At 51.5% G+C, this 24,197-nt stretch overlaps 1 protein-coding gene across 2 annotated transcripts in view; it reads left to right on the forward strand.

Annotated features, from left to right (window-relative positions):
- Positions 1-24,197, forward strand: part of TFCP2L1 (transcription factor CP2 like 1) — a 67,179-nt gene that overhangs the window by 33,578 nt on the left and 9,404 nt on the right. For both annotated transcript variants that reach the window (XM_024242923.3, NM_001132132.1), the window contains 11 exon segments: positions 4,473-4,549; positions 5,043-5,148; positions 5,859-5,965; positions 7,163-7,315; positions 11,697-11,807; positions 14,512-14,603; positions 16,314-16,362; positions 16,448-16,541; positions 18,837-18,927; positions 19,953-20,056; positions 22,154-22,296. In XM_024242923.3, coding sequence (XP_024098691.1) covers positions 4,473-4,549; positions 5,043-5,148; positions 5,859-5,965; positions 7,163-7,315; positions 11,697-11,807; positions 14,512-14,603; positions 16,314-16,362; positions 16,448-16,541; positions 18,837-18,927; positions 19,953-20,056; positions 22,154-22,296 — 1,127 coding nt within the window.

Genomic DNA, 24,197 nt, shown 5'->3' on the forward strand with positions numbered 1-24,197 from the left:
AGGACTGTTTGATGTACTCCAGAGGATTGTCAACCCTTTGAGGGCAGAAGTGTGTCTTAACTTTGGCAAACCCTCTAATTCTAACAGAGAACAGCACTATAGCACTGTAAAGAAGGTGAAATCACATGGATGCATTTGCTGAGTACCTACTGTGTGCAAACAGCGCAGTGATGAGCAGAACAGACACGACCCGCGCTTTCTCATAGCCCACTGTCCTGGCTTCCACCCACACCCAGCAGTGATGTCGGCCAGGCAGAGAAATGCCCTTGTGCCCTAGGTCAGTTCAGCCTGCGTGACCTCGCTCATCAGCCTGTGTGTGACTGTGGGTGGTGGCCTTCTGCATGGCTTTTGGGATGGTGCTGTTGTGCTGTGTGAGTTGGATGGGAGGTCAGCTTGGGCCCACTGTGTTGGCACGGGGGTAGGCATGCAGAGGGTGGCTGGATGTCCATCTGCATGGCTAGAAAGGAGGATTTGGTGGTGAAGTGTGTGGATCAGAACCCCGCTGCTGATGGAGAAGGCTCATGCAGCTGTGATCCCTGGCCCAGGAGAAGCTGTGATCCTGGGCCTAACGCCTCACTCAATGGCTTTACCCTCCAAGTGGCTGCCCCTTATGTTCAGGCCTGGAAGTTGCTCTCTACAGGACAGGAGGTGCTTGCTCTTTGGCGTGAGCTGAGGTTGCCCTGCAGAGCCTGGGGTCAGTGCTAATTGGGCCCTGTGGCCCCGTAAAGTCACTTAATGACCACCTGGACATTGGGCCTCATGCTAGGGCCGCTGTCGGCATTCTTTATCTGTGAAGGCAGAGGACACTGGAAAAACCAGTTAGGGTGTGTGAGGCATACTTTATGTCGATATCAAGGGAGTGTTGGAGTCTTGGTTCAGGAGCCTGGAAATGTATGCAATCTGGCTTTTTCAAAAAGTCAGCCATGTTGAATAGGCAAGCAAGACCTTTTTAGGCGTCACATCTCCTGAACAGGCAAGTGGGCAGGACGAGAGTTTGGGGTTTGCTCCTCTTCCCTCTGATGGGAAAGGCGCCCAGCATGTCACCATGAGCAGCACTGGGGTTTGGCATGGTCAAGAAGTGTTCACTGGCGCGTGACCAGAGACCTTCGTAATGGCTGAGACGGAGTCTGGCCCAGTGGGCATGGCTGTGCTCGGCCAGCGTCATGGCCAGTGGGGAGCTGTGGTGAAAACTCCAGGAACATGCGCCATGTGGCTCTGCTGGCCTCCCTGTTCCTAGGATTCCCACCCACTGCATTTGGCATCAAATTGTTGCTCAGCAAACTTTTTATTTTTATTTTTGTAGAGACGGCGGCTCGCTGTGTTGCCCAGGTTGGAGTTGGAGACCAGCCTTCCTCAGCCTCCCAAAGCACTGGGATGATAGGCGTGAACAAATATTTGGAATGAATGATTTAATTTCATATTCTTTGTCCATCCCATTATTCGTTGGTGAGGGTGGGAGTGTATTTGTTTTCTGTGGCTGCTGTAACAAGTTGCTACAAACGCGTTAATTATAGATGCATTAACTTAAAACAAGAAATGATTCTCTCACAGTTCTGGAGACTAGCAGTCAGAAATTCGGCAGGTTTATGCTCCTGGGGGATCTTGGGGAGACTTCACACCTTTGAGCTTTGGTGGCCCCAGGCTTCCTTGACCTGTGACCCTGTCACTGCTGTCTCTGCCTCTGTGGTCACATGGTGCCTCCTCTTTTCTGTCTCTTGTGTTTCTCATAAGCACACTTGGATTGAGGGCCAACCCAGATAATACAGGGTGACTTCCTCATCTCAGAATCTTAATTGTATCTGCTAAGACTACTATTCCAAATATAAGGTCACATTTCCAGGTTCTGGGGATTAGGATGTGACATATCTTTTTGGGGACCACCATTCAACCCACTACAGGAGTGTCTTGGTACTAATCAATTGCTTTTTGAGCTATATAATAGCTCTTGTCTGGGCATGGTGGCTCGTGCCTATAATCTCAGTACTTTGAGAGGCCAAGGCAGGGGGATCACTTGAGCCCAGGAGTTTGAGACCAGCCTTGGCAACATAGTGAGACTCGGTCTCTACAAAAATAAAAAATTAGCCAGGCATGCTGGTGTGTGCCTGTAGTCTTAGCTACTTGGGGAGGCTGAGGTGGGAACATAGCTTGAGCTGGGAGGTTGAGGCTGCAGTGAGTCTTGATTGTGCCACTGCACTCTAGCTTGGGTGACAGAGCAAGACCCTGTCTCAAAAATAGAATAGAACAGAATAGAATAGAATAGAATAGAATGCCCATAGCCACTGGGTTTGCTCTTCCTAGTCTGCAGTTTGTATTAAATGTTTTTACATTCATACATAGAAGTAATTTTAAATTTTATATAGCCAGATGTCCTTTCCATTGGTTTTAGGTTCAGAAAGTTCTTCCTTATTGAGTATCTGATAGTCATTCATGTTAAAATAAAACCTTAAGAAATTGACTTTTAAAAACATTGACCAATGAGAATTGTGTGTATTTATCATGTGCAACATGATGTTTTGAAATACGTATCCGTTGTACATTGGTTGAATCTAGCTAAGTAACATAGGCATTACCTCATTTATTATTTTTTTGTAGTGGGAGCACTTGAAATAGACTGTCAGCAATTTTCTAGAATACAATGAATTGTTATTAACAATAGTCACCATGTTGTACAATAGATCTCTTGAAGTTATTCCTCCTGTCTAATGGAAATTTGTATCCTTTGATCAACATCTTCCCTATTTCTCCACAAGAAATTGACTTTTTAATCCAACAATAACTTGTTTTGATATTTGCTGTGAGGATCTGCACTCTGAAAGAAATAGCTAGTCTCCAAATGTGATAAAATTTCATAGATCTATACACATACAAGCCTACAGAAAAAGAGAGAGGGAACATGCAAAACCCAGAGAAATCAAATTAAAGTCTGTAGTTTTGATAATGTACCATGGTTCCATCAGATGCCGCCGTGGGGGATGCTGGCACAAGGTACACAGGACTTTAATGTATTTTTTTTTTTTTTTTTTTTTTGAGACCAAGTCTCACTCTCTCGCCCAGGCTGGAGTGCAGTCTGGCTCACAATCTTGGCTCACTGCAACCTCTGCCTCCCGGGTTCAAGTGATTCTCCCCTCTCAGTCTCCTGAGTAGCTGGGACTACAATTGCACACCTCCACAGCTAATTTTTGTATTTTTAGTAGAGATGGGGTTTCACCATATTGGTCAGGCTCGTCTCGAACTCCTGACCACAAGTGATCCCACCTGCCTCAGCTGAGTGCTGGGATTACAGGTGTGAGCCACTGCACCTGGCCATATTTTTATAACTTCTTAAGAGTCTATAATTATTAAAAATAAAAAAATTAAAAAGCTAATTAGATATACCAATACTGGCCAGGCACGGTGGCTCATGCGTGTAATCCCAGCACTTTGGGAGGCCGAGGCGGGCGAATCACGAGGTCAGGAGTTTGAGACCAGCCTGGCCAACATGGTGAAACCCCGTCTCTACTAAAAATACAAAAATTAGCCAGGCATGGTGGCGGGCGCCTGTAATCCCAGCTACTCAGGAGGCTGAGGCAGGAGAATCGCTTGAACCCGCGAGGTGGAGGTTGCAGTGGGCTAAGATCATGCCACTGCACTCCAGCCCAGGCGACAGAGTGGCAGTCTCAAAAAAAAAAAAAAAAAAGAAAAAGATATACCAATACCAATTATTAAATGATTTATTGCATTATTTGTAAAACACCCTTTATTAATTGCCATATATGCTATAGGGTCTTGTAAAATTGTAGTTCAACATTTAATTTTGGGAAAATTGGCATCACTTGAGTTATACATGTATATATATATATATATATATATATTTGAGATATATTTTGGGAAAATTGGCATCATTTGAGATATCATCATTTGAGATATATACAGATATCTATATAGATCTATATAGATATCTATATAGATCTATATAGATATCTGTATATATCTATATAGATATCTGTATATCTATATAGATATCTATATAGATATCTATATAGATCTATATAGATATCTATATCTATGTCTATATCTATATCTATATCTATAGATATATATCTATAGATATAGCTCTACATCTATAGATGTAGCTCTGTTCTCCATCCTGGTGTATTGGGGGGTTTGTAAAGATGTATGGGTTTGTGTTCAGTGATTTTAATGTTAACTGTATTTTCCTGGATTCCGTTTATTTGAACATTGTAGAGGTGCTATCTCTAGTAGCATCACACGGTGTGTTGTCTGGGGTATCCTAGGCCCGACCAGGCGGGGTGGACAGACTGATGTCAGTCCAGAGAGTGAGCTGAGCTGGTCGTGGGTTTTCTTCTCTGCTTTGCTCCCCAGGGCCTTGAGGCCTGGATGGGCACTGAGGGTGTTGAGAAGGCTGCTAGGTGGATGAACCCCAAATTTAGAAACACTCAGAAATGGAAAATGTCCTATTAACCTCCATCCAGGTCAGTCTTACGAAATCCGACTACTGGAGAATCGGAAGCTGGGAGACTTTCAAGATCTGAACACAAAATATGTCAAGGTAAGCCTCACAGTCTGTTCTCATCGCCTCGGGGAGAGGGGCTTGATTAGGGTCTGGGCACCTGGGCTTGCTGGGGTTGGGCACGGGTAGCTGGAAGGTTAGGGAGAGGCCGGGTTCAGCTCAGCCCTCAACGGTGAGACGCAGCCCCTGTTTGGTTTCTCTGGAGTCCGTTGCCCAGGTGGGGATTAGATGGGCTGGCAGCGTTGAACTTTTCTGAGCTTCAGTTTGCTCATCTGCACAAAAGGGTTAATAAATTAGACATAAACGTACAGCAATTAGTAATACTGGGACAAATGGTAGTCATCACTATTGTTGCTGTTGTTAGTGTTACTGGGATCTGAGGAGGGATAGTGGGCAAAGCTTGAGAACTGGGAAAGGAAACTCCAGGGGGAGGGGCCTCAAAGGTGGGAGGGTTTGCTGTGGCTCAGGGAAAAGAGGTGGGTTCCTCTCGGCCCCCACGGTCACTTGTTCCCCTGTTGGCCTCCCTCCCCAGAGCATCATCCGTGTGGTCTTCCATGACCGCCGGCTGCAGTACACGGAGCACCAGCAGCTGGAGGGCTGGCGGTGGAGTCGGCCAGGGGACCGGATCCTGGACATCGGTGAGTCTCCTGGCCGGGAGAGGCCAGGCAAGGCTCGAGGCACCCAGGCCACATTGGGTTCTTCCTGGATGCCACTGGGACCTATGCCAAGAAGGCATTTTAGCTCGCTCCTGCTGTGTGTAAAACCCCGCGGGAGCTTGCAGAGCTGACCATACACTGGGTCCTGCCCTCAAGGAGTCCCCTTTTTCAGTGGAAAAGAAAGGTCTGTGGAATTGAGAGACCTGCTCCCAGGGAGTTCTGGGAAGGCTTTGCGGAAGGATGGTGCTTTAAAGGATTTTGATAAGTGTTGAAGATAACCGTGAGCATCACAGAGATAGATCGGCAATGGAAATGGAATTCTGGGGCTTCAGGGACTGGCCCACAGTCCTTTACCCATAATCCTTGTGGTCAGGTGGGTTTTGGAATTCAGAAGCTAGAATGACAATACGGTGTGTGTACCAGAGCATCGGGGAACATCTCCAACAGGCAGCCAAACATGGTCATATTTCTGTAGCAAAATAAAATGACGGTTCATACAAAATGGGGTGAAGATGACACAGCGCTTCTGGTTCAGGTCAGGCTTTCCATCCAGTAAGTTATGCAAAACTTTTTCAGAGCTTTCGGCGTTGCAAATTCGGGTGAAGGAATTGGGACCTGTAACAAGGGTCTTTCCCTAAATATTTGGGAGAGGCTGACGATTGCACTTTCTGTATGTGTGTGTGTGTATGCAGATATTCCACTGTCTGTTGGTATCTTGGACCCCAGGGCCAGCCCGACCCAGCTGAATGCAGTCGAGTTTTTGTGGGACCCTGCGAAGAGAGCCTCTGCATTCATTCAGGTGGGCCACAGGGAGCTTGCGCTCCACGGGAAGACCTAGTCTTTGGGGTGGCCTGCATGCAGTTTCTCAGAACTAACCCATCTGGAAGGGTCTGGATGAGCTTCTGCTCCCTGTCACTGGGAAGGAAACTGCAGGGAGAGGGAGAATGAGTGTTGCGAAGAGTCACAGAACTCGTTGGTCCCTATTTAGGGAAAGGAGTGGGGAGGGTTTTAGAATTCTATCTGGGTTTTACCCATAGAATATATAAGCTTTTTATAAATGAGTATTTCCCAACAGAAATCATTTGAAAGTAAACATTTTTTCTATTATAGTTTCTATTGTTGAATGAATTATTTTGTTATCAAGCACTGGTGTGGATCCAGCCTTGTGTTATATGCCATGTGAGATCAAGGTGGTGAAGGATGTGACCGTGGCGTTGTGGTTGTGGTTCTGGCTTGGTCCCGGCTCTCTTGCTTGCTATGTGTCCTTAAGCAAGTCTCCTCCCCTTTCTGAGCCTCTTAGTTTTCTAACCTCCCATCTTACAAATCAGATAATGAATACAGAGCCATTAGACGGCCTGGTCCCTAGGAATCGCTCAATAAAAGCGATCTTTTCTTTGTCTTTTTTTTTTTTTACAATTACAATATTCTTAATATATTTAAAAATTATTATTACATTGTTATTATTACAATTATGTATGGATTCTTATAATATTATTGCAGTATTATAACAATACATTGATATCAAGTGCCATTTATGTAGTAGGAACCTACCAGAAGTACAGAAATGGTTCCAGCCTTCTGGTTACGCTTCCAGCCTGGCCTGAGTAGCCTGGACACCAGGACATTAGAGAGGGGTTAGGGCTGTGCTGTGGTCCCTGCCCTCAGTCTAGGATTTGCCAAGGGAGAGGAATCTGGGTGAGGAGTTAGGCTGAGGTTATTGCGGTCAGTGGCCTGGGGAGTGGTGGGGACTTAGCTGGTCAGGCAGGACCTCCACAGTAAAGAGACAAAGGTGGGGCTGTGTGTGTCTTTTGCAGGCAGGGGAGCAGGGAGGCCACCGGCCTGATGGAGTGGACAGAGTGTCAGGGAGAGCAGGGCGGTCGAGGCAGGCCCGCATTAACCAAGCAGGGAAGGACACCTCCACATAGAGGGGGCGCTTGGGGGATCCAGGGCTCTGCTTGGTGCCACCTTGCCACCTGCCCAACGTTTCTCCTCCCAGGTACACTGCATCAGCACAGAATTCACCCCCAGGAAGCATGGGGGCGAGAAGGGAGTGCCCTTTCGAGTCCAGATTGACACGTTTAAGCAGAACGAGAATGGGGAGTACACGGAGCACCTGCACTCAGCCAGCTGCCAGATCAAGGTGTTCAAGGTAGGGTGGCTTCGCAGGCTCTGCCCTGCCCTGCTGCTGGCCTGGCCTGTGGTCACATGCGCCCACAGAGACCCTGGAGATTCCTTTTAGAGGCCCAGCGAGGAACGCAGCATCCCTTTAGCACATGGCTTCTACCTGGACTCCTAATGCGCACGAGCTGCAAGTCCAGGCACCACAGGCTGCTGCTGCTGCCCTGCTGGGGGCATCTTTTCACCTACGGCACCCGCTCAGCTTCTGGCAGAAGCATCGGCATGGATGTCCGTCCTGGCTGTCGGTCCTCAGCGCTACTCTATAAGAATGATTGGATTTGCACATTTTAGCTTTTTTTTTCTCCCAAGCACATTACAGTTGCCCACAGGTGCTCACGTCTGGATTCTCCTTAAAAATCAAAGCAAGAGTCTCTCCCTGCTGGAGGCCTGGCCTCGGATCTTCCTGTTTAGGGCTTGAAGCCATTTCTCTCTTTGCATTGGCTTCCTGTTAGAGAAACATTTTCAGGGGGACCACCTCCCTTTTCTTCCTTTGCTTCATTCCCTACAGTCGCCTGCCACTATTTTCCATCTCTTCAATCTGGACTGATTATTTCCTGAAGATAGTAGCCAACGTTAGAGCTCAGTGTCCTGTGTGGCCTCAGGGAGATGTGGAGGGTTGCATGAGCTTCCATCATTGTCAGGGCATGAGGGCAATCCATGTCCAAGCAGGCCTCAGCCCCACAGTCCCCAGCCCCTGTAGGCCCTGTCTGCCAGGGCCGCTCTAGCAGGTGTCTGCAGAGAAGGAGTGGACCCACCTCCTGGGCAGGAATTGCCTTGAGTAACCAGCCTTGGTGCTCATTCCATCTTCCTCTTGTTTCACATTCAAGTGAATTTGGAGCCTGCTGAGAAAGTTCCATCTTCTGGGGCTGGAGACCCAAGAGGGAGTTGCTTTAGACAGGGCCCTTTAGAAAGCTGGGTGTGTGCTGATCTTCCCCCAGACCAAAGGCACGGGCCTGTGGAAGACCCATGCTTGGAACAGATGTGGGAATAAATGCCCACAGGTAGAACCATAACCCTGGTGGCAACCCTGGGAGACAGGGATGGTGCCATTTCTCACAGAGCCTGGCCCACAGTGAGCACTGGGCAGTGATCTGGGGACGTACCATCACAGCTGCAGTAGAGGAAGCCGAGGATGAGCTGATGGAGTCTGCGCTCAGGAGACCACACAGCCGGGCTGCCTGAGACTTGTGGGAACAGGGTTCTGAGGCCCTGGCCCAGCTCCGTGGTTTGGGACACCTTGGTTAGTCAGTGATGTGGGCCCCAAGTGGGAGGGAGAAGTGGCGGGAGGGATGTGTGTTCGTCTTTCCTGACAGAGCAGTGGCCTCCAAGGGGAGCTGTGCTCCTCCACTGTGCTTGCTTCCTATTGCTGCTGTCACAAATGGCCACAAATTTTATGACTTAAAACTCTGTGCATTTATTATCTTCCAGTGCTGGCAGTCAGAAGTCTGGAATGGTCCTCACTGGGCTAAAGGTGTCAGCGGGCCTGTGTTCCTTTCCCGAGGCTCTGGGCGGGGCTCTTGCCTATTCCAGCTTCTAAAGCCATTTCTAGGTTCATGGTTCTTCCTTTGTCTTCAAAGCCAGCAAGAGCAGGCTGAGTCCTCCTCACATGGCGGGCCCAACCTCCTCGTCTACCTCCCTTTTCCTTTTGTAAGGACACTTTGATTACATGGGGCCAAGCAGTTAATCCCGGATAGTCTTCCTATTGCATCAGTTGCGTAGCAATCTTAATTCCATCTGAAACCTCCATTCCCCGTTAGTCATGTTAGGTGACATATTCACAGGTTCTGGGGATTAGCAAACAGCTGTCTTTGGGAACCATTATTCTGCCAACCACGTCCACCAAGCAGTGGGTGTGGCAGCCCTGTGGTATTTCTGCCTGCTCTGGGATCTGACGGTCCTGGACACCTGCATGGCTGTGTGTCGTGGTCTTTTCCTAGCCTGCAGTTCACTGTTGCTCTGGCCACCACCTCCCCTCATGTATAGACCGCGTCTCTGCTCTGCCAGCCTTGGCCCCCGTCAGGCAGCGGTTTACTCCCTTACCAGGGATGTCAGGTTAGTTCTGCTGCCCTCAAGGTGTGTGTCCTGGGGGAGACGCTGTGCTGGGCAGTAGGAGAGAAATGAAGTAGGCATCTCCACCCCCATGGGGTGCCCTGTGTACCCCTTCTACACCTTGGGTCAGAAGCTTAGGAGTGGGGGCTCTGTCTACCAGGCTCCTCAACCCATGCCAGGCGTTGCTTGGGGAGTTGGGCCGGAAGCTGCCTGGTCTCAGTGCCCTGAGGAAGGCCTTGGCGTCTCCTGCAGGGAATAGGGGTGGCAGGAGCCCCTAGTCACCCAAAACTGGCTCCTCAGAATGCCTGAGGTGTGTCCTTCCACCTGCCTGCCCCCACTCACAGAAGAGATGCAGCTGATGTGCACAAACCAGGCTGAGCTGAGCCAAGCTGCCTGTCACCCCTCCCTCTGCCGGTCACCCCAGTTACTGGGGAGCCTGGCTTGTTGGAGCCGCTCCCTGGGACTCTGTGTGGGGTGTCAGGGTCTCTGAAGGGAAAGGCAGGGCTCCTGTCTGAGCAACCAGCTCCCTCCAGGCCTCATCAAGGCCCAGTGCGTGCCCCGCATGCAGGCTTGGCCATGGTCTGGCTGTAACCCCGCCTTGCCTGTACCCTCTGTGCAGGGAGGAGGAGTCTCCTGAGATACAGGAGCTGGAGGTGGAGCAGGGAGGCCAGGTCGTGGGGGTATGGCTGCCACACGCCGCACTGTCACCCGGGACACTGGATCTGTTGCTCACATCCCTGTGTGACCTCTGCCACCCTGTTTCATCCAGGGTAGGCATCACCCACCCTGCTTCATCCAGGGCAGGCATCACTCCAAGGCAGCGGGGCCCCAAGCTTTTTGGCACCAGGGACTGGTTTTGTGGAAGACCGTTTTTCCACAGAAGAGAAGGGGGATGGTTTCGGGAAGATTCAGGTGCATTACATTTGCTGTGCACTTTATTTCTGTTATTATTATATTGTAATATATAATGAAATAATTATACAACTCATCATAATGCAGAGTCAGTGGGAGCCCTGAGCTTGTTTTCCTGCAACTAGATGGTCTCATATAGGGGTGAGGGGGGACAGTGACCCATCATCAGGCATTAGATTCTCACGCAGCCTGGATCCTTTGCATGTGCAGTTCACAAAAGGTTTTACCTTCTTATGAGGATCTAATGCCGCCACCGGTCTGACATGGGAGGCAGAGCTCAGGCGGTAATGTGAGCAGTGGGGAGCAGCTGTAAATACTGTGAAGTATTTACTTCACAGTAAGATGAAGCTTAGCTCACTCACCTGCTGCTCACCTTCTGTTTTGGGGCCCAGTTCCTAACAGGCCATGGGACCGGTACCGGTCTGTGGCCCGGAGGTTGAGGACCACTGCTGTAAGAGATGCACCCTAAAAACCCTTGATCTGGCAGCCAAAAGCCGTAGCCTGAGAAAGGTGCCCCCTGGAATGAAAATCCCTCAAGGTGCCATTGAGCTTGAACTACTGTTTTCATTACCTGCCCACCACATGTAGCCTGCTGCGTGCGTAGTAAAACTGCTCGGTTCTAGAGCTGCTTGGAATCTTTACATCTGACTTCGCCAAGTAGGCATGAGCTCATAAGATGCAAATGCTCAGGAGACTACATAGCAAGGTGGAGAAGTCCCCCCATGGTGGTACCTGCGGGGCCAGCCTGCGATGCAGCACACCTGGCTGCTCTCACTTGGATCCTCTCCCATCCTGATGAACCCCTTGAGCCTCAGTTTCCCACTCTGTAAATGAAGGGAATAATAATAACCATGAGGCCTGTACACCCTTTGAAAGTTGCCCCGGTTTGCAAAGCACCCACGATTGTCAGGCTCTCTCTCTGGATGGAGACGTTCCTCTGCAGACAGAGTGTAAGCTGGGGCTTAGCGGGAGTCCTGAGAGTTGGGGGTAAGGAGGCCTTCAGCTTATGGCCAGGATTTCTCAGGTTGCAAGCACAGACTAAATCCAGACCAGCAGCCTGTACTTCCTCCACTTTCCTCTGCTCTTCCTGGGTAACCCAAGGAATGCACTGGGATTCCTTGTGGGTCCCCAGGCTTCCTTTTCATAAGTGAGTGGCCATGGGAAACAATCTTTTCCCCTTGAACAGCAGAGTGCATGACCCGTGGCAGGTTCCGAGTTCCTCAGGTGGGGAAGCATTCAGGCGGAATGGGAGGGGAGATAGGTGCTGTCCTGCCCCTGAGTTCCTCCTTGCGCCCTGGGGCCCTGGGTGAGGTGGGAAGCAGGAGAGGGCTTTGGGGGCTGCCGCCTTTGTCGGTTTTGGGCTAATTGGACTCTGTACTCTGTGCTCGCAGCCGAAGGGAGCCGATCGGAAACAGAAGACTGACCGGGAGAAGATGGAGAAAAGAACTGCCCAAGAGAAGGAGAAATACCAGCCGTCCTATGAAACCACCATCCTCACAGAGGTGAGCCGGCTGGGTGCGGGGACAGAGCCTCCAAGGGCCTTCCACCAGGAGCAGGGCTGCTGGTTTAGATTCTTGGAAAATCGCCCATCTCGGGTGACTACTTCTGAGAGTACTTATTCTGTTGTGGTGGGTTCCAGTGTCTGGAGCTCGTGTTCATCTGATAAGACCCAGTGGCCCGGGAGGTATTTCAGAAATAACTTCCAGCTCTACTCCCTTTGAATGCATTTGTGCTTTCCCAAATTAGTTTACTTTTTTTTTTTTTTTTTTTGAGTAGGTAATGTATTCACATGGTTTTAAATTCAAAAGGTACAAGAGAGTGTACAACAGAAAATATCCCTCCCAGTGCCATCCCAGCCTCATGGTTTCTCCCCTCCAGGACAGAAACCTTGCGTATCTGGTCCAACTTTGTCTGCAGGTGACGCCAATGTAGACGCTTGTTTGCCCCATGGCCTGCATTTATACACCAACAGTGTACATAGACACACCTTGCTTTTTTCCATTATTAGCTTATCTTGGTGCCTGATCCCTACAGCCTTCTAGTTCCTTACCCAGCTGCGTGGCATCGTGTGTGATGGCCTGTTGGTGGATGCGGGGTTGTTTCTGGGCTCTTGGAGTTTCAGACAGTGGTGCAGTGAATAACTGTGCATGTGAAGATCTGCACATGGGAAGCGATTGGCAGGTTTCCATTCTCAGTGGGATCTCTGGGGTTGGAGGGCGTCAGCGCTTGTTATTTTGCCGTCTGGTTGCATTTTCTGTTAACCCTGACAGCAATGCCAGCCTACTCCAACCCTCCATATGTCCATGGGAACTCTTGAGGAACTCGCTCTTCCTCTTTCCTTTTTTTTTTTTTTGTTTTTTGAGACTGAGTCCCACTCTGTTGCCTAGGCTGAAGTGCAGTGGTGCAGTCTCGGCTCACTGCAACCTTCATCTCCTGGGTTCAAGTGATTCTCCTGCCTCAGCCTCCCCCAGTACCAGGGATTACAGGCATGTGCCACCATGCCCAGAACATTTTTTTTGTATTTTTAGTAGAGACGGGGTTTCACCATGTTGGCCAGGCTGGTCTTGAACTCCTGACCTCAAGTGATCTGCCCACCTCGGCCCTCCCATAGTGCTGGGATTACAGGCGTGAGCCACTGTACCTAATCTCTTCCCTTTACGAGTTGCAGCTAGTGCCTCCTTTTTTACTGGGAATTTTTGTGCAACTCTTTCCCACTATGTTCTGCAGTGAGGCTAACTAATTGGTGGTGGTGTTTGTTCATTGAATAATTGGACTTCCTCAGAAGGCCCTCCATGTGGTAAGCCCCTGCCGGCCATGGTGGGATTAAGGCTGTTAGGGGTGAGGCTTGGAGCGTCTAAGAGAATGGTGGCCCGGTCTTGGCTGACGAGCGGCTGTATGTTTGTATGTGTGTGGACATGCAGAAGGGTATTTGCAAGAAGACAGTGTAAAAGCTAATTTTGTGGTCAGACAGATGTGCACTGGCATTTTATCTGACTGAAGGTCAGTCACCTGCCTCCCCCACGGCCTGCAAAGGAGTGGCAGGATGCAAGCACTGCATTTATAGATTAGAGGCCAGACCAGTTTCTTCCCATACCTGGTCCATGCCTGTGCTGGTGCCACTGCCCAGAGTGTTCCCCACCTCCTGATACCATTCTCTCCCTAACAGCCTCAACCTCTCTGCTCCTCTGCTGACTGCCCCTGGGAAGAGAGGTCCTGGTGAGCCACATGCCAGGTCTGTCCAAGCCCTTGCCACAGTGCAGCGTAGTTGAAAGCCCACCCTGGGAGGCACTGGCTGCCACTTCTATCAGCTGTTCAGCTTTCCTACTTGGGCTGTAGGATTTAGCACCAACAAATTCGAGTCCACACTCACAACACTTAAATATTTACCAACACTATAGTTTGGTGGGTGATAGTAAATCTTCAGGAATGCTTTAAATTGGCCCTCTCTGAAGAGGCATCATTGCAGGGAAGGGAAGAGATGAACTTTTTCAGCTGGATGGACTTTCTCCAGCAGGCAAAACCTGTAAATCCTTGCTTCCTTTGGGAGACTCCACATGCATTTGTTTTTGGCTTCCATAGTAGAATGTTTTTGAGGGCAAGGATCACATCTTTCATGTTTGTGGATCTCCCGTAGCCCCTAGCAGAATGCCTGAAATGGAATAAACACCATCCAATTTCACTGAGAGGAGCTGCTTTTGGTGATTGTGCAAGAGCCTCCGCCCCTGTCGGCAGGTTCTTTTTTCAAATAGCACAGGTTTTAATACTGACTCTTACTGCTTATTTTTTTGTTTGGAAGTTGCCTGTGGTCCAGTACTCCCTATAACAGACATTTACACGAATTTGTCTCTCCCAGGAAAAGGTGTTTCTGAGTAACTGGCTGGTTTTGTTTTTTCTCTCTCGTGGACCCAAGAATCACATGACTGTGATGTTTCCCCTCTGGTTTTACTGCTAGGAAGCCCAGAGAGACCCCTTGCGTACTTCACTTGCTCCAGGGATGACTTATTGAACATTTCTGCTGGTTTCCTTCATGTGGCCCTCATAACCTGCCTGGCCATGGCTCGTTGTGGGCACTGGGTAAACGCAGGCTGCGTTTCACGGGTCGGGGTCTCATGCATTGGTGTCAGTGCATGCCTGCTTGGGAGGACCTGGGGAGCACGGCTCAGCACCTCTCCAGATCCCAGCTCGGCCCTGTGCTCTCTCCTGCAGTGCTCTCCATGGCCCGACGTGGCCTACCAGGTGAACAGCGCCCCGTCCCCAAGCTACAATGGCTCTCCAAACAGCTTTGGCCTCGGCGAAGGGTACGTCCCACCTTTCTTTCTTTGGGTTCCCTGGAATGAAGACAGGTGTACTTTCCTTTCTTAGTCTTCCTTTCTGGATCTCCTCTCCTTTCTGTTTGGGTTTCAGGATAGCTAACTCGTGTTGCAGTCACAGCTGTCTTCGGCATTTACACAACTTTTAGTGCTCAGAAACACCCCTGTAAACGTTGTCGGGTGGGGCAGCGGCCCAGAACTTACCTGGTGAAACCAGGACTGGCTTGAGGGTGCATGAGGTCAGCCACCCGAGACAGCCTCTGGTGCCCTCTGGGGCAGAATGGCCCTCCTGACAGTGGTGCCTTAGGGAGCAGCTGTCTGGGGGGCCTTTCCTGGTTCTTCATTCAGCACGGTCACTGAGTGTGGGGGTGAGAGAGTCTGGCTAGGGTCCTCTCTGCCTTGGGTTTCAGGCCTCACAACACAGAAGCTGGCTTCATTGCCATCCCACACAGCTCTGCAGACACACAGGCCGCATGGACCCTGAAGATGCCGTGACGGGACAGTCAGTTTCCTGAGTGTCGTGGGCTGCACGGCACGGGGCCACGGGTCACCATGATGGCTCTGCATGCCCTGTGCTGGCAGCAGGGGTGGAGGCAGGAGAGTGCCAGGTGGGAAGCTGCCTGTTTTCTGCCTGCAGGTTCGTCAGAGCCCATGCTTGACAGACAGAACTTTTCTAGTAAGAAAATGAGATTGTCTGTGAACTTGATTTTACCAGGGAGTCCCTGGGGAAGTGGGGGTTAGACACAGAAACGGTGTTATGTTTAGATTCAGGCAGACCTAGTCTTCAATCTGTACCTTTTTGGGGGTAACTCCCTTAACCTCCCTGAGCCTCAGTTTCTCTACTACAAAAGGGGGTTAGGAATTCTACACAGGGTCGGGAGGAACAAGTGTATGATGCTTGCACCCTGTAGAGACTTGGTGAGAAGTGGCGGCTGTCTTCACTGATGACCGGTCTGGGGATCAGCCCTGTGAGGGTCTCTTTTTCCCATTATGGAGAAATATACATAACACAAAATTTACGATTTTTAAGTGTGCAGTCTGGTGGCATTAAGTACATTCACACTGTTGTGCAGCCTTCACTGCCGTCCACCTGGAGAGCGCTCAGGTCTGTGCCTCCTCCCCAATCTGGCCCCCGAGGAATCTTGTGCACCCCCTCTCGGGAGAAAACAGAACAGTGCTTTTCCTCGTGGATGGATGTCAAGCTGCGGGTGCTTGTTCACTAAAAATAACTCCTCATGGGATTCTTATGCCTTCTCCTCTCCACCCGGCAAAGGGTTTGGTGGAGGACCCTTGAGTTTGGCGGTAGCCTTCTAGATGCCGAGGCTCTGGGTGCCCTTGGTCAGCGTGCCTTTCCCTGGGGCTGGGGCTTTGAATCTCCAAGTTCAAGACCAGCAGGGGTCAGCCAACAGGGGCCTGGGATGTGCTGCCAGTGACTTGGGGTAGAGGAGTGTCACTGACTGGGGCAGTGTAGCCTATCAGAACTTCCTGTCTACAACGAAGGCTCAGTTAGGGATTTTGAGGGATTGGACGTTGGCTCCTGCTATGTTTCTGTGACTCAGGAAATTCTTGAGGACTCATTTCACTTAGAACAAATCCTGCATCTGACTGGAAGTAAAAGTGCCAGGCTGGGTGCCAGGACCTTGGCCATGGCCCTGGGAGTGCCCTCCGTCCTCATCACTCGTTCCTTTTCCTTTGCAGCAACGCCTCTCCGACCCACCCGGTGGAGGCCCTGCCCGTGGGCAGTGACGTAAGTGTCTGAGCAGGGCTTTCTGGCTGGCGGTCCCTCGTGGGCCCTGAGCCACCATCTCAAGGCCTCTCCCCTCTGCCCACAGCACCTGCTCCCATCAGCTTCAATCCAGGATGCCCAGCAGTGGCTCCACCGCAACAGGTTCTCGCAGTTCTGCCGGCTTTTTGCCAGCTTCTCAGGTGAGCATCTCCGAATTGTGTTTAAAGCCCACGAGCATCTTGGAAACACTTCAAGGCTGGCCACCTTCCAGGACTTGCTCTCAACACAGGCAGCGCTGTCGTTTCGGCTGGGAGACCTGAGATAGTGTGGGTTCACTCGCTCACATGCCCCAACCCTGGGCCAAGTGCTGGACATAGGTGATGCTGCCCCCAGAAGGTCCCAAGCGAGTGCGACTTTAGGGGGACCATCTGGGTGACTTGGTCAAGATCTCCTCACCTGTGGGAGATGGCGGGCTCTGGTCTGCCCAGGAAGAGTCCCCTTAGCCTGGCAGGGTGATGCAGGGCCCCTTATGCTTTTCCTACCCAAATACTGCTCCTCACATTGGCTCCAGAGCCACGACCTGGGAGCTGGAGGTGAGGTCACAGTTGGGACAGAAAGGGGGCTCTTCTTTCTTTAAAAAGTTTCAGAGCCCTTCCTGATGGGCCCTCAGACAGAGGTCCCAAGCTAGGTATTGTGGGGTGCAAAGGTGAACTGAGCAGTGAGCCTTGTCACCAAGTAGAGTTCATCCACAGTGACAGAGTAAAGGCTTGGCCACAACTAGAGGAGCGGATTCCACAGACATCTGTGGCAGTGGAAGAGAAACGGTGCCCGCGCATCCTCAGCTTGGCATTGCTGAGAGCCTGTTGGGGGAGGGTCCCTGTCTTTGGGAGCTTGTAGCTGTAAGTCAGTACAGATGCGTAAACCGCTCATTTCGGTGCAGTGTGACCTGTGATTGGAGTGGGGGTTCAGAGAGGACCCTGCGCTGCAGGAGGTGGAGGTGGGGGAGGAGTGCCGGCTGTGTCTTAAGTAGGGCAGTCAGCCACCATGTGGGCCCCTGCCTTGTGTGGTCACAGAGCAGGGGACCCAGGTGGAGTGGAGTGGAGTGGCCCGGGGAGGAGAGGTCAGAGAGGCACCGAGGGACACAGACAGGATGGGGGCCCTGGAAGAAGAGTGGAAGGACTTCGGCTTTTACTCCCAGTGGAAGGGAAGCCATTGTGACTGTAGAATTGTACCTAAAACCGTATCTTACTGTGGTGAGAGGAGAGGGGTGGGAATTGTGGCCTCGGGCAGGCTTTCACCTGAGGCTGATACACTAGTACCTTGGAGAGTGTGTGGGACCCGGCTCTTGGGGACCCCTTGGGCTTTGAGGAAGGGGCAGCCCTCACGCTATGCTCACTTCTGTCCCCATGAGACAGTCACCTTCCTATATTCCTTTAACTGTGGGCCCATCCTCACATGCTGCTTGTGGGACCATACATGGATGCAACACTCTGGGAAACTGCTGGCAGTATCTGCCAGAGCCAAACACACCCCGTGACCTCGCAGCCCTCTCTGGGGCTAGACCCGGCAGACATGCACCTGTGTAATGAACAGAGACATGTATGGGAATGTTCAGAGAGCCTATTCATAACAGCCCAGACCTGAAGCCCCCCCAGCGCCCGTCCACATAAAGTGGGTATGTGAGTTGTGGTGTAGTCACACAATGATAATAGGTAATAACGGGCATGAACACTGTATGACTACATTCCACACAAATGCACCGTGAAACATGACTTGGGGGGAGGGAAGCCAGACCAGGAAGAGTGCCTACCATTCAATTCCATGTACAGAAACTTCAGAGAACATGCAAAATATGTCTGCGCCGTAGCAAGTCAGGATAGTGGCTCCCCTGGGTGGGAGTAGGGGTGGTGGCTGGTACGAGGGGCCTACAGGAGGCTGGTAATGTTTCACTGCTTGCCTTGAGTGCTGGGTCCCAGGGTGTATTCAGATTGTCAGCATCCAGCGAGCTGTATACTTCCATATACAGACAGATGCACATGTGGCCAGTGCCCTGTGCTGATGACATCTATGCATACAGATTATATGTCAAAAAAAGAGAAGAGGCCAGACGCAGTGACTCACGTCTGTAATCCCAGTACTTTGAGAGGCTGAGGTAGGTGGATTGCTTGAGCCCAGGAGTTCAAGACCATCCAGCCTAGGAAATATAGTGAGACCTTGTCTCTTAAAAAAAAAAAAAAAAAAAAAAAAAAAAGAAAGAAAGCGGGGCAGGCCGTGGGGACCTATTGGCTGCTGTTGTGCTCACTGTTGTGAGCACTGGCAATTCCTGGGCTGCGATCTTCTGACGTTGTTGAGCATTTTGCCATTTTCTCTCTGTGAGATGGTGCAACTGGCTCTTCCTCACCCCCTACCCCCAATGCTATGGGGTCTGTGGGTGCTTGGGGACAGACCCCTTTCTCTGTGTTCCATGTAACGGGCATCCCTGTTTTTCTGCTTAGGTGCTGACTTGCTGAAGATGTCCCGAGATGATTTGGTCCAGATCTGTGGTCCTGCAGATGGGATCCGGCTCTTCAATGCCATCAAAGGCCGGTAGGTGTTGGTTTCTCTGTGATGCCAGCCAGAGGCTCATGTCCCGTGGCATGTGGTGGGAAACCCCAACCTCAGCCTCTTGGATGCCGGGTGGTCTGGCTCGGGGGGACAGAACTCCTGCAGTGTGGGGTCAAGTGTAGGAGGAAATGTGGCAAGAGGGGCACAGGCCACAGCAGGGGAGTGAGACACTGCAGTGGGAGATGTGGCCGGCTGCCGCAGACCCTGTCTGGAGGCCCCTCCCTCTTCTTGGTTGGACGAGAGCCTTGGCCTCTGGATCTCGGCCTCTGAGCCACTTGCCCATGTTCTCAGATGCTTGTGTGGTCCTGGGCTCGGAGCTGCTCCCTCCCTGAGGGGAGCTGTGGACTGGGGCCGGTCATATGGTGTCATGCAGCAGTTTCAGGGCAGACTCCAGAGCAGCACCGTCCTGCACACCTTCCTGCCATGGCAGAGACGTTCTGCGGCCGTGCTGGCCACATGTGGCTGTGGAGCCCTTGGACCGAGGCTGATGTGATGGACGAAATTTTTATTTAACTTTAGTGAATTTAAGTTTTAATAGCTACACATGGACAGCATGGTTTTAGAGTGAGCGCCTGGTTTGAGTCCCACATCTGCCTCTTAGGTGCTGTGCAGTGAAGGGAAAGCCCTTTGCCCTGCGAGCCTCAGTTTCCTCAACTGTGGAATGACAGCGATGGTCCTAGCTCCCTCGCAAGTTGTATGAGGATGAAATGAGTTACGCATGTTCTGAGAACAATACCTGGTACACAGCAAGCCACAGACAGTGCTTGCTCTAATTGTTGCCTGAAAACGTGTTGTATGTTGAGCTTCATGGTCTGGGGCAGAGTGCCCCTTGGCAGGCTACGGGACCTGGGAGGGTCATCCACCACCCCATGACAGGCACTCCACGTCACCACCGCTGTCTTTCTTCCTCCCCGAGTTCTGCCCACTATTGTTTCCATCCTGGAATATTCTGAAACAACTGCGCCTGGTCCACCATGCCTATTATTTATTTTCTCTTCTCCTGCCAGGAATGTGAGGCCAAAGATGACCATTTATGTCTGTCAGGAGCTGGAGCAGAATCGAGTGCCCCTGCAGCAGAAGCGGGACGGCAGTGGTGACAGCAACCTGTGTGGTGAGTTGTGGGGAGCAGAGCTGGGACCCACACATCGGGTCCTGCAGCCTGGCTTCCAAGCCCACAGTCTGGCTTCTGTTCACTTCCAGTGAATGTACAGGACAGTCCTGGGCTCCCACATGCCCACACGTGGAAAGGGCAGCCTAGTGCGTGCTCCTTGCATGGTGCACGGTCTGACCTTGTGGCAGCCCCACAGTGTGGGTGCCGCCTCAGTGCACACCCCGAGGCTTGGGAAGGTGTTGGGATTGTCCCAGATCTTGCTTCCAGTGAGTGGCAGTCAGGATTGGAGCCAGGAATGCCCACCCTGGAGCTTTTTGTTTCCTCAAACTGCTCCCCATGCAGCTCCTGATGAGAGGAGGCTCTCGAGGACCTCAGAGGCGTGGCTGTCAGCCTTCCTGCTCCCACCGAGCACTCCCAGTGGCCATGGTGAAAGGCGTCAGCCTGGGATCCTGCTACTTCTTTTTGCTGGCAGCTTGGTTTGTTTTAGGAGCAAAATTATGGCTGGGTGTGGTGGTTCACACCTATAATTCCAGCACCTGGGGAGGTGGGAGGATTGCTTGTGCCCAGGAGTTCAAGGCCAGCCTGGGCAATATACCAAGACCCAATCTCTAAATATTGAAAAAGTAGGTTGGGCGCCGTGGCTCATGCCTGTAATCCCAGCACTTTGGGAGGCCGAGGCGGGCAGATCACTTGAGGTCAGGAGTAACCCCATGTCTACTAAAAAAAAATATAAAAATTAGCCATGCATGGTCACGCCTGTAATCCCAGCTGAGGCAGGAGAATCATTTGAACCCGGGAGGCGGAGGGAGGCGGAGGTTGCAGTGAGCCGAGATCATGCCACTGCACTCCAGCCTGGGTGACAAAGTGAGACTCTGTCTCAGGAAAAAAAAAGAAAAGTGCACACCCCAACACCTGGCTAATTCTTGTATGTTTTTGTAGAGATGGAGTCTCATTCTGTTGCCCAGGCTGGTCTGAAACTCCTGGGCTCCAGAAATCTGCCTGCCTTGGCCACCCAGAGTGCTGGGATTATAGGCATGAGCTGCCACACCCACCTGTGTGTGCTTTTAAAATATTGGGCCTCTGATGAGGTTTATTGAACCAAGGGTTTCTCAGGTGAGGGAAAGGCTTGAGAATCTTGAATTTAATCCAATTGCATTTGCTTTTGAGGAATTTGAGGTCCCTTGAAGTTGAGTAACCCACCCTGGGTTGCCGGTGGCATTTGCTCCTGCCTGGCTGGTGCGGGCTGTGTCTGTGTCAGTGTCACTGTTTTCTTCCCACTTGCTGACACCATGGTACCCTCCTGGTGCCCTCTTCTCTCCTTAGGGTTACTGTGTTGAGGCTGAGTATGGTTTGTGTTGCGGGGAGGGGAAAGACCAGGCCTTCTCCTTTCTGTTGTCAAGTAATAGTTCCTTTTAACTTTCACTCAGTGCCCTCCAGCTATCCAAGAACCTTTTAAACAGCAAAAAGAGCTGAAAAGGGACAGAATTTGTTCCTTCCTTCTGACGTGGGTTCACATCTGGCTGCCTGTCAGAATTGCCTGATACTCCCTTCAGCCCAGCTGGGTGTCACTGGGCTGGGGATGGGTCTAGGGGTCTCTGCATTTCACATAAGCACCCCAAGAGAGACCGAGAGGAATCAAGAGTGGCAGCCTGGCTGGGTGCAGTGGCTCATCCCTGTAATCCCAGCACTTTGGGAGGCTGAGGCGAGCAGATCACCTGAGGTCAGGAGTTCGAGACCAGCCTGGGCAACATGGTGAAACCCCATTTCTACTAAAAATACAAAAATTAGCCAGGTGTGGTGGTGCACACCTGTAATCCCAGCTACTGGGAAGGCTGAGGCAGGAGAATCACTTGAACCCAGGAGATGGAGGTTGCAGTGAGCTGAGATCACGCCAGTGCACTCCAGCTTGGGTGACAGAGCGAGACTCCATCGCAAAACAAAACAAAAAGAGTGGCAGTGTGGTCCTGCCCTGCCGCCCTAGGCGTGGCATTTTGACAAAGGACTTACTGCTTTCTCAGGGCAGGTGGGAGGGCATAGGCAGTCTCACGCTGACGGAATGGCCACTTGGAAAGCAGCACTTGCTCCTCCTTCCCCCAGTGTACCACGCCATCTTCCTGGAAGAGCTGACCACCTTGGAGCTGATTGAGAAGATCGCCAACCTGTACAGCATCTCCCCCCAGCACATCCACCGAGTCTACCGGCAGGGCCCCACGGGCATCCATGTGGTGGTGAGCAACGAGGTGAGGGCTGCTGCCTGGCCTGCCCCGACAACGGGCTCTGGGGCACGGGAGGAGCGTCAGAACCCCTGCCCCAGAAACACACTTGGGTTTGGGAGTGACAGACAGGTTCATCTGCACACCACCTGCAGCTGTGGCTGTCCAGGCCTGCGATGGAGAGTGCTGAGGCCCCATCTGGGCCCGAATGGCTGCCATGCCAAGTAGGCACTCCTTACCCCTCCTGGGCTGGGTGCCCTGTGGGAGCCAGGAGGACAGACTCCACTCTGGCCCAAGGTGCTTATAGTCAGGGCTGTGGAGGTCAGGAGAGGGGCGTTCCCCCAGGGTGGGCGATGGGCCCCAGGGAGAGGTGAAATGGACTCCGGGGCAGGTGTTGGCGAGGCTGTGGCTTGTGGGAGAGGAGAACAGAGGCCTCTGCCAAGTGGTGAAGGTGCCACAGCCTTCCCGGGTGGCACAGGGCAGTGTAGAGCACAAGCAGCTACTGGCAGAGGGCTCAGGTACTGTGGTCTCCAGGGATCTGACCCCCCTCATGGCTAAGAAGGGGGTGTTGAATATGCCTGCTGAAGGGTTAGGCATTCTTTGCACGATGTAGAACAGAGGCTTTTAAGTTTGTTCTATCCTGGACCCCTTCCACCTAATAACAGGAGTGTGTACTTGTTTTAAGCGTATGCATAGCGACTTATTTAATCTTGCCTGCCTGTATATGATGTGGGTGTTATTATTATCCCATTTCACAGATGCGGGACTGAGGCACAGAGGCTGAGTAATTGCCCCAGGTTGAACAGTGGGTAAGGGGTGGAGCTATGGTGGGAACCCAGGGACTGGAGCTGCAGGGCCCAAGCTCTGAGCCTGCAAGGTACCCAGCCCCTGCTGAAGTGAAGCCTTTATTTATTTATTTTAAAATTTTTATATTTAAAAAAATTGAGATAGGGTCTCGCTGCATTGCCCAGGCTGGTCTTGAACTCTTGGGCTCAAGCGATCCTCTTGCCTCAGCCTCCCAAAGTGCTGAGATTACAGGTGTGAGCCACCATGCCCAGCCTTTTGTTGTTGTTGTTGTTTCTGTTGTTGTTGTTGTTGTTGTGAGACAAGGTCTTGCTCTATCACTCAGGCTGGTGTGATCTCAGCTTACTGCAACCTCCACCTCCCAGGCTCAGGCCATCCTCCCACCTCAGGCTCCTAAGTAGCTGGGACTATAGGCACTCACCACCACGCCTGCCTAATTTTTTGTAGAGACAGGGTTTTGCCATGTTGCCCAGGCTGGTCTCAAACTCCTGGGCTCAAGTGATCCACCCACCTTGGCCTTCCAAAGTGCTGGGATTACAGGCATGAGCCCCCGCACCAGCTGAAGTGAGGTCTTTAAACATAGAGCTGTGGCTGGGCACGGTGGCTCACACCTGTAATCCCAGCACTTTGGGAGGCCGAGGTGGGCGGATCACCTGAGGTCAGGAGTTTGAGACAGCCTGGCCAACATGGAGAAACCCCGTCTCTACTGAAAATATAAAATTAGCCGGGCATGGTGGTGCATGCCTGTAATCCCAGCTACTTGGGAGGCTGAGGCAGGAGAATTGCTTGAACCTGGGAGTCGGAGGTTGCAGTGAGCTGAGATCATGCCATTGCCCTCCAGCCTGGGCAACAAAAGCGAAACTCCATCTCAAAAACAAAACAAAACAAACAAACAAAAACATAGGACTGTGCTGGTGGGAGCGGGATGGGATCGTATGTCCCCAGTTCAGCCCCCAGCAGACCCCAAGCACTTCTGGGAATTCCGAAGGCCTCTGTAGAGAGGATTATAGAGCCCCACCTGACCCTGGACCAACAAAGGAGTGGTAGGACACAAGGCCAGTATTTGTGGATTAAGACTCCGATTTGTTTCTTCCCATCCCTGGTCCTTGCCTTTGCTGGTGATG

The sequence above is a fragment of the Pongo abelii genome, chromosome 11 (assembly GCF_028885655.2).
Source record: "Pongo abelii isolate AG06213 chromosome 11, NHGRI_mPonAbe1-v2.0_pri, whole genome shotgun sequence".
NCBI classification, from domain to species: domain Eukaryota; kingdom Metazoa; phylum Chordata; class Mammalia; order Primates; family Hominidae; genus Pongo; species Pongo abelii.